The sequence below is a fragment of the Chelonoidis abingdonii genome, chromosome 1 (genome assembly GCF_003597395.2).
Source record: "Chelonoidis abingdonii isolate Lonesome George chromosome 1, CheloAbing_2.0, whole genome shotgun sequence".
Lineage (NCBI taxonomy): Eukaryota > Metazoa > Chordata > Testudines > Testudinidae > Chelonoidis > Chelonoidis abingdonii.
Genome location: NC_133769.1, coordinates 129361011 through 129371389, shown reverse-complemented (window position 1 = coordinate 129371389; position 10379 = coordinate 129361011). Strand labels below are relative to the sequence as shown.

General features: G+C 43.5%; 1 protein-coding gene across 1 annotated transcript in view; it reads left to right on the top strand.

Moving 5' to 3' along the window:
- The first annotated feature begins 2108 nt into the window (after positions 1 to 2108).
- TM7SF3 (transmembrane 7 superfamily member 3) overlaps positions 2109 to 10379 on the top strand; it is a 31092-nt gene continuing 22821 nt past the window's right edge. The window contains exon 1 of the mRNA XM_032767297.2: positions 2109 to 2556. Coding sequence (XP_032623188.1) covers positions 2472 to 2556 — 85 coding nt within the window. The 5' untranslated portion in view covers positions 2109 to 2471. The remainder of the gene's footprint in view (positions 2557 to 10379) is intronic.

The window sequence follows — 10379 nt, the reverse complement described above, 5'->3', positions numbered from 1 at the left end:
GCACAGATTTGTCATTCATTTGCAGTATTACCAACTCTCAAGCCCAGGCTCCAGTACTCCAGTGAACACACCAGAATCTCAGATTTTTTTTTTAAAAAGGGTTTCTACTCTTCATACTCCCAGAGAAAAGCTGGAAAACATGCCCACAGGATACTCTAATGAGTCAGAAAGCACAAGGAAAATAAAAAGAACTCAGTATTCATTATTTTAAAAATAATCTCACAATTTTTAAGACAATCTCATGATTTTTGTATTCTTGGGACTGGCAAAACTGCTTGAGCATTTTGTTGACAAAGTAAACTCTCAAGTCAACTAGGGCAATCAGTTGTGCAAGTAAGTACAGAATCTTAGGCCTGGTCTACACAAAAAAATTAGATCAGTTTAACAACGTGGCCCAGAAGAATGAAAAATCCACACCTCTGAGCAGCAGAATTAAGTCAACCTAAATCCTCCTGTAGCCAGTGCTAGATCAAGCAAAGAATTATTTGATCAACCTAATTACCACTTCTTAGGGAGGTGGATTGCTTACATACAACTTTCCCATGCTGGCCATGCTTTAGATTGGAACCTTGTCACAGCAGCTGTTACTATGTGTGTACAGCACCTAGCACAACAGAGTCCTGATCTCAACAGGCCTCTAGGCACTGGTCCTATTGGGTTCTGGGATGCGGGCAGGTGCAAGCCCATCACTAAAGGACCTTACCCCAGCCTTAGGGGAAGATCCATAAGGTCTAGGAACTCAAATAATTAAGGGGAACAACCAAAAATGTAACAGGGGCAGGTATGAAGGTCAAAGGGTCAAATAAAGGGAGCCTGAAGGGCACACCAAGCAGAGAATCCCGGAGAGCGCCCACTGCTTCTTGAAGGTGTCAAGAGAGCCAGCAGACGCCACCCAGAGGAACCCAGATGTGTGAATGGAGGGAGGACCGATGTGTGAATGGAGGGAAATAGGCCCACAATAGCAAAGAACCCCCTCAGCCAACATCCTCTGCCTGGTGTTGTAGATGGCAGCTTTGGCTATTGCCAGGAGGACGTTGACTAGGAGGTTGTGCGACTTTGTGGGTCCATGGATAGAATGTGAGTACAGGAAAAAGTTAAGAGAAAAGTGCAGCCAGAAATGTAAAAGGATGTTCAGGAGGAGCTGGAACACGGGCTGCAACCTGGTGCACTCCAGGTATACATGTGCCAGGGTCTCTCTCACGCTGCAAAAAGGGCGGGCGTCAGGGACGGGGATGAGGCGCACCAAGTAAATGCCCGTGCTCACGGCTCCATGGAGGAGCCCCCAACAAATATCCCCGGTGGGCCTTGGGACTAGGGTGGAATATAGGCTGGCCCACTGGGGTTCTTCACTCTCACTAGGTGGCAATAGGTCCCGCCACTTAGTATCGGGGCGGGACATGAGGGTGAGGAAATGGAGCATGTGAAGCACAAGCATGTACAGGTGTTTCCTTGGTGAGTTCTGGAAGCGAACCGGCTGCAAACTGTGCAGCTAGCTTGCGGTGTATGGTTGGGACTAGAGTGGCCAGAGTTCCTGATTTTATAGGGATGGTCCTGATATCTGGGGGCTTTTTCTTATACAGGCTCCTATTACCCCTCACCTGTCCTGATTTTTCACATTGCTGTCTGGTCAGTCGTGGGACAATCGGGGAGGCTCATGGGGTAGAGGTCTGATGAACAGGACTGTAGGGCCTGGGGGATGCACGTTGGGCGAGGAATACCCTGCCGCAGGACCTAGTCAAGGTAAACCTGAGCAGCGGGCACTAAGGCTGCCCTCACCTCCTGAAGTACGCACCAGGTAGCGCAGAAGGCAGCGAGCCCCATGCACTGAGCAAGAGTCAGGGGATGTACCCAGTCTCTGAGTCTGTGGTCATAGTCCAGGAGACTTCTGCAAGAACCAATAACATCTCTGACAGACATTCCCTAGTGCTAACATCTACCTTAACACAAACCCTAGTGCTGAGACTTGAAAACCACTGACAGTGACATGCACAAACAATACAAAACGGGAGCCCTTCCTCCGTTAGTATTGGACGATTAGTTTTTGTCCCTTGCGCAACTAGTGCCAGCCACTCTGGAGGCCCCTCGCGTGCACTGTTAAGCAGAACTAGCCCCTGCTTAGCTCCGCGGCGCCCGCACTTCCCTGGGAACTTGGCATCTCCTGCTCTCCAGCCCCGGCTGCTGTTCTGCGAGGAACCAGCGAGAGCGAGAGGCGCTCGCCGCGGAAGCGAAGCGAAACACGGGGCTGACTGCCGGAAGTGGGAGCCTGCGCTGAGCCTGCTGGTTAGAAATGGGGCTGAGCGGAGGCGAGGCCGGCTCGGGCTGGCTTTAGGGTGCATGGGGCTGGCCCCCGGGCTGCGATGAGGGGCAGTGTCTGCTGCCTGCCTGCGCCGCGGAGTTAGCGTCTCGCGAGTCGCCGTCTCGAGGAGTCCTGCTCCTGCCCCTGTCCCTGCCCCTGCCCCATCGGGTTTGCAATGTGGTTCGTGCGCTTATTCCCCAGCGCCTTGCTGGTCTTGGCGCTCGTTTGCAGGCGTGAAGCCTTGGTCAGCTCCAGCGCGGGTAAGATATTAAGCGGGATGGGCTAGGGAAGGAAAGAAAGGGTCCCCTCTGGCCGGGACTGTCAGAATAACCGCCCCTCCACATACACACGGCAGAGGCACCCCGTGGCTTGAAATAGAAAGTTGGCTCCTCTTTCACTTCTGCATGGGCAAAACAAGCATGCATGTGTTTTAAAAACAGATCGCTCGCTGCTTATTTCCCCTTCTTGAATATTTTTGAACTGTGTTTGCAAAAGATACTTTCATAAGCCGGTGGACACCTCGAGATTGTTTGCTCCACAAAGATAGTTAAGAGCCAGGGATAATCTCTCTCAAGCTGCAAAGATGATCCTGGATCACAGCTGCTAGAGGCTTCAATGAGCTGAAAATAAGGGGTGGCCTAGAATAGTTTGTCAGGATTCCTAATAATTTCTCTGTCCTGGAGCAGCCGTGTTCCTTCTTGGAATCTTTATTTATTTGCAAATAACGTTTGAATAGCTGTCAAAGTACTTTGCACACTAGGATGCATTCTGCACAGTGGGGAATTGGCATGAATTGGGTTGGTTACCAAAATCAGGTGCTTTGCATAAGCAGCAAAGTGATCATGAGCACTATAGGCTTTAAAGGAGCATGTCATGTGTTTCCTAGGTCAGGGCTCAGTCATATGTTTTGGCAACATTGAGGCTTTTTTCCTGCTGTGAACAAGCATTTCATTATTGAAGAGAGAATCGTAATAGCACTATGGCTAGCCTGTAAGCAACAGTACTGTCCTTCTCCTGGAGAGCATGAGTTCATTGAATGGTAAAACAGAGCAGTCTCAAAATTGGTTAAAACAAGAAATTGAGCAACTACTTGTATGCCCGCCTTGAAATATGGGCAGTTTCCTTCAAACTGTTGGATTGTGATGCACAATGAAGGTTGGACAGCGTGTGTGTTTGAATAATGGATGTGGAAAATAAAGGTCCACCTGATGGATGCAGTCTGTTTTATACAAAGATATCTCTGAAATCTTTTGAAGTTCTAGTTGTAACAAAATTTTCAGTCTGAAGAGATTATAGCTGTATTGTTCACAGCACTATAGTTTGAGGCTGTATTAGCATTGCCCTAATTATCCTTCTTGTCCCTGGTTCATAAACTGAATGAGAGTCTGGATACACTGGACTTGAAACTTCCTTAATTCAGAAATGGTTTTTTGGTTGGTTCCAAACTTCTGATATCTGTCTGTTCTAAGAATTGCAGAAATTGATTTTAATCTCATTTTGCTGACAACTAGTAAACATTGTGGTTCCTTTTTTAACTTGACATTTCTCTTTCAAAAGCCCTAAGTTGTGCAAAAGTGTTAAGCAAATACATGAATTTTAGTACTACAGATATCGTGGTTACTTCAAGCATATGGACTCTTCTGGATCAGTGTGTCACCTTGTCAAGTCAATAGGCAGTGGAGGTTTAGAGAAACTGATTTGTCTAGTAGAGCTGTTTTTTGTTTTTTAAAGCTTGCAAAGTGTTGGTCATCTCTTGGCTAATGATCCAAGAAATAGCCATGACTATGAAGCAAACTGTTTTAAAAGCCAGGTTCTTGAATCCAAATTAGTTCAGCAGTGCAATGTCATTATATTGACATAAGTCTGTAGTGTAGACCAATCCATGCATGGCGACTTGACCTTAACTCTGAATTTCCTTTTTTAGCTTGTCTCTTACAGTGGCGAAGGCACTCAACTACAGTCCTGAAGCTCATGAGTTCAAGTCATGTTCCATCTTGCACTGAAAGGCCACCTCCAGTTCACCCAGCTGCAAAATGGATAACTGGTTCATGGGGTTAGGGATAGTCAAAGGTAGTCAGATGTGACAGTGGCCACATCTCTCTCCCTTGTGTACTGTTGGCTGTGAAATTGACTTGCCTTCACCACATCTGTCCGATGGTTTGGGAGATCTTTGATTTGATTCTTACAACTTTGCTTTAAATTTAATATCATTAGTAAAGCATAAAAAATATTTGGCAACAAGGTACTTCCAGCCCTTGTCATATGTAATAAGATTTTAGGCCAACATTTAAAAAAATTATGTGTGCGCTAATTTGGTACTCAACTTGAGACACATTGAGTCTCCTTTTCTCCCTCCCCTTGGAGATGCTGAGCTGAACTTAGTTGGGGGTGTGTTTCTGAAAATCAGGCCCTGAATATCTCAAATTGGGCACCTAAAAGTAGCGAGCACTTAAGAAAACCTGGGCACTTAAGAAAATGAAGTGCATTGGATTCCTGTGTTTGTAAAATGCTGGTAATGGCTTCCTTTCTCACCTAAAAAAGATGAGAGAAAGAAGTCTTTTTTCACACTTCTTATGGTTATTTGGTGTTGATTTCTGCAGTACGTTAAAGTGGGGAAACAGCAAAATACTGAGCTAGCCCACTTCCCCTTGGAGGATGCCTGGCTACGGTTGCAAGGCAGACCTACATTTTTATAAAGCTGGTCAAAAAATGTAGGAAACACTCTCAACCAGCTTTAGATAAAAAAAACATTTAACACATCTATGACCAAACACTTTTTAAAGTAAACTTGAAATATAAATTAATAATTCACTTGGCTAGGAATATCCAGTGGTTGTTGATGTGCTTTGTATTAACAATATATCTTCTGAGTTTGGAGGAAGTGGCTGGGTTTTCTTTGCTAGCTCTCTAATTAACCCTTTCAAATGTATATTGGTGTATGAAAGAAGTTAGGTAGGTCCGATCTGTGTCCTTGCAAATGCATTACAGGATGTGTGTGTCAATCTAGTTTCTAATACTCCCCTTGTAATCTCTGCTGAAATTCTAATTCTGCACAGCAGTACTACTGGGTGAACAACACCAGGTTGGTACAGGAGATTTAGGCTATCATATTTCACCGGGATTCTTTTTCTTTTTCTCAAATGGAAGAAAACAGTTGTACTTGCCTGTCACATAATGGCACAGCACTACAACAGTTGTGTTTATAGTGCAGATAGGGTAACAATGCCTTTGTAACAAAATGAAAGCTTTGTGTAGTCTATGCTGTCCTCTCATTTCAGGGAGCCAGTTAAGACACCTAGCACAGGTGGAAGTTAACTGACTTGACTCCCTTTCCAGGGCCTGCTATATTTGCAGTGTATTGGGGGCTTGTCAGTGACCCTTCCTTATGCTTATAGTTCCTGCACATAAAATACCACCATATAAAAGGGCCCTCTCGATAATCTTAAAGACTCAGAGTGCCTTGTGACATTTAAGAGCAAAAGGAGGGACTATAGAGGAGTGGTTGGGTTTCCCCTCCCTTTTATTTGCTGAGTTAGTTTGGTTCTGCTGCCAGTGTGGTTCCTTGATTGAGAAAGTTTGTATGGAATCATTGAGACAAACATGGAAACAACTCAAGGTGATTTTTCCCTAGTGGGAAAATGGGGCAATAATGTGATGAGCGAAAATTGAATGGCTTGGGGGAGTAGTCTGGTAGCAAAATACAAGTTTTTGTGAATACTTTGCTTTAGTGTCCATGCAGTGTTTGTTTGTTTGGTTTGGTTGTTCTTGTGGATTGCGAACTGAAAAACCCTAAATTCTAAAAAAAACTGCCTTATGACCCCCTGTCACTGCTTAACACTTAATTCCACCCTGCTCCAGATTCACAGGTGAGGTGACAGTGAAACCCCCTTTCACTGAATTTCAATTTTTTAATAAACTTCATATTAATATTTTGTTATGGAACATAAATTAGTTAAAAGGGTACATATGTTATCTCCATATTAGTGTCTGTATTAGGAATATACCTTACTAATATGCTTCCTCCTCTCCCAGAGAAACAAGCCAATTTATTGTTCTCTGAACATGCTCACTTAAATTCTCACATACTCACTCCTGAGGAGTAATTTTGAAATATTGGACAGTTATAGACATTAACAGATTATAAACAAACACATGGTGCATGAGAACAGCTGACTATGTTCCAGGAATATGGAATGGTGTATGCAATGACATGTACTTCAAAACCACCTTCATGAGGCAGAAATACAAGAGATCCACAAAGAAGAAATCAAGTCAAGGATTGCTGCAGTTGCAAGGGACCGAGAAAGCATTAATAAGAAGCCAGAGCTACGTATTGATCCCTTAAACCCCACTAAGCACCCAGAGGAAATAATAAACGTTGTCAGTGGTAGAGTGGCACCGCTATCCATCAGTGTAGATGACACTTACAATTGGAATTCACCAAATGCAAGAATTTGAACGAAGCTGGCCCACAGGGTTCTGTAACACAATACCAAGGAGAGCAGAGCCACTGGCAGGGACAAAGCATATACAGGTTTGTCCAAAAAAGGCATTTGACACTTGTGTACAAGCAAGTTCACGAGAGGTTGACATGAAGAATATTTTGTCCCATGAGTTAGTTCCTGTACCAGTGTCGATGTTCTCTGACTCTGGTGACATGAGACTTTCCAAGACTAAGTTTAAGCTAAAGAACCAGCTGCAGATAGAGGTGTCAACTAGACACACTTAATAAGACATCACCTGTAAAGTCACTGACCGTTCCACTTCTTTCAGTGGTGTGCTGGCCAGCAAGTGATATTCAGGGACTTTGTGTCCAATTTCTGAGTTTGCACTGAACACAAGCTATCTGCAGGTGATGTACACCTTGTCTTTGAAAAGTGCAAAGACGTCATCACAAAGAGTGTCACAAGATCTAGCAGAGCTACAGAAGCAAGCAGTGTGCATCAGCTGAGTGCAAGTACAGAGCTACTGCCTCAGAAAGTTGTTTTGACGATAACTGGAAACAAGAAACTTGATTAACATCTTTTGTACAGAACTCATGCAAGACAAGAATTTTGACCAAGAGAACCTATTAGAGCACAAGCTAGTGATTGCAGGTAGAGACCACACCCCAGCTGAAGTAAAGAGGAAGGTGTGGTGATCAACAGGGAAGATATGGCCACCTGAGGAGTCAGACAACCTCCTTGTGCAACAAATAGTGATGGTTGCAAAAGAGAATCCTGTGGGAATTATCAGATAACACTGATGATTGTTTTACTCTTGCATCATCACCTTGAACAGGCCTAATTTCTTAAGTGATTATGGAATCTCTAGTTCAAGAGAGCTGTAATAGACATTCATGCTACTGCAGAGCAACACAAGAACATTGTGCCTGGACTGTTAGCTGCCCTTGCACGCTTGGGCAGTAATGCAGTAGCATCCTATTTTGGCCTTGCCACTGTGTTGAAGATTTTGTGAGCTGGTTGACATCCGTGCAGCAGTGCCTGATGGCTTTGAACTGGCAAACTGTGCCACCATGTCAGAAGCATGGGAGAAATAATGTGCAGTGAAAATTGGTAAAGGTACCACATCAACACCAAAGGTCAGTTCCCTACCACCACCAACTGAAGCATTTTATAGAAAATAAGTGCATCTTCAGGCACGAGTGTGGGAAAAGTGCTTTGGAGTATTTGGTTAAAATATTACTATAACTTTAACAAATATTTTGAATGTTTTTTCACATTAAAAAGTGTTCAACATATGAATTGAAAATTAAGGTTCATACTGTATCCCCCCCTCCTGCCTCATATACGTGTGTTAGTCATATACATATTAATGATACTGCAAATATTAATACGTGAAATGCCTGTATTAACAACTCTTGTGCCCTGTTTTTTGCATGCCCCCAAATAATGTGTGAACACTTGTTGATGGGTGGGGTGGCAAGGCGGGGATGAAATGTTGATAATTCCAAATGCTCAGCAGTGATAATCATCAGGCAGACTTTTAAAATGTATAGTCTTGAGATACAAAATTCAAAAAAACTTGTATGGACCCTAAAACAAGGCTGACCGGACTGACTGCTGGGCTAGAGTGGTAATGGGACATTTATGTCCCAGGGTTATTAAGCACTCTACAGAAATGCAAGATCCCTGGCCCCCAAAAAGGTGACTTTCAAAGGCGATGATGCTGCACTGAGCTTGATGCAGGTGAATCCCTGCCTCATCAGTCCAGGAGGAGGGCCAAAACTAGCATCCTCCAGAGAAAAGATGGGATACAGTACAAAGTGATGAAGCAGTGGGTTTTGAGATGCACCTACTTACTTAGTTCTACAGTTTTTCTGTTCTACATTAAAATCATTGTGCTCTGATCTTAATGTTAATGAATATCCAGTAAGCAAACACTAAGTAATATTTGCCAAGTGCCACTGCCTCTGATTATATTTTGCTTTTAATTCCAGGTCCAGCAAACAAAATTCCTTGTTATCTCTAGGTCACCAGTTCAAATCCTGCCTGGTTTGGTAGCAATCAAAAGTCATCACTATCTGACTGTTTGTTAACCTTCTAGAAGGGAGGCAAAGAATTGACTAGACCTGTAGACTGAACTAAGCTAATATCCGCTAGAGGTGATCATTCAGGTTTGGGTTTCCTTGTCCCACTTTTTCTGTCCAGTGACTAAGGTATGGTCTTGGAGGACCTGGATTCTATGTCTGGCTCTGCCACTGACCTGCTATGTGAATTTGGGCAGATAACTTCACATCTCTGTTTCCCTCCCACTTTTGCCTACTTAAACAGAAAGCTCTCTAGCACAGAGGGGCCTCAATCTCAGCTGAGCCCCCTTAGTGCTACTGTGATACCTATATTCAATACAGGGACGGCTGCAGCGACACAGCCAAGTGGTTGTGCAGGTTATGTAGTGATCTATGGGTGGAGGACTTTATGTTCCACTGGCTGTCAATATGACACTTTTTACCAGTACTAAGCTTCCCGAACTTGTAAAAATTGTGTATTAAACTGCTCATGGCTTAAACACATATTTTTATGCCTTTATACAGCCTGACATGTAACTGAGAACTTGTCACATAATGGTGAGGGACTCCTAAGTAGACTGTTCCTTTTCCATTCATCACTTGTTGATGCAACCAGTAATGCTGTACAAGCAGAACACATGTCTACTTGGGATGACAAAATAACTAGAGACTTTTAAGAAGAAACTTTTAATAGTAAACCTTAGAGTAGGGAATCTTCCAACTTGATATATTTGAATGGGGGGAGGGAGGGAGATGTCCTCTCTAGTACCTCTATCTTGGCTCTCCTAAACTCTTAATAAATGATACATTTCATTTATTGGTGGCTTTGGCTGTTTACAGGCCTCTGTATAAACAAGTCGATGGACAGACAGATCTTGGACACTGCAGAACAAACACCTCAGTTTGCACCCTTTTTGGGCTTTTTGCATAGGCATGGAGACTGAATTGCCCTCTCAGCTTGCTTAATGAGAGCCAAGATGAATTGAACCCTTATTCCCAGTGCTTAATTTGTAATGAAAAAGGTGCCAAGATTCAAACCATTTTTTTTATATTCATAACTAATGTGCCAACCCAGAGATGCCAGTGCTATGAACTGCCAAGCCTAGAAGTGCCGGGGCTCAGCACTGGCAAGCTCTGGCATAAATTAAGCACTGCTTGTTCCTGTAGATTGGGGCTGAGGCAGTGGGGAAAGCCTTTCACTGGTCATACGGTGTCTGTACTGTGGCTAAACAAGAGTTAAAAAGGTTATGGAAAATTCTCTTTTGTATGAATTTAGTGCCTGTGAAAAATTCCTCTTTGATCGTAGCTGTCTAGAAGGCAGCTTTTTTGTTGATGTTGTTAAAAGCCAAACACCAAGAATCTGTTTTCTTTTCCTTTTGGGGTAAGAAATAAGTTCACTTTCATTAATCAGGCTACTGCTTTAATTGTGGAATTGTTTATAAATGATCTTTCTTAAATCTAAATGTCTGAAATGATATGCTCAGAGGCTGCACTGAGGGGAAGCCTGATATGTGACAGATGACTCAAAAGTAGGCATGTTAAGTCTATCAAGTGATGTTTGTGTGGATTGCATGG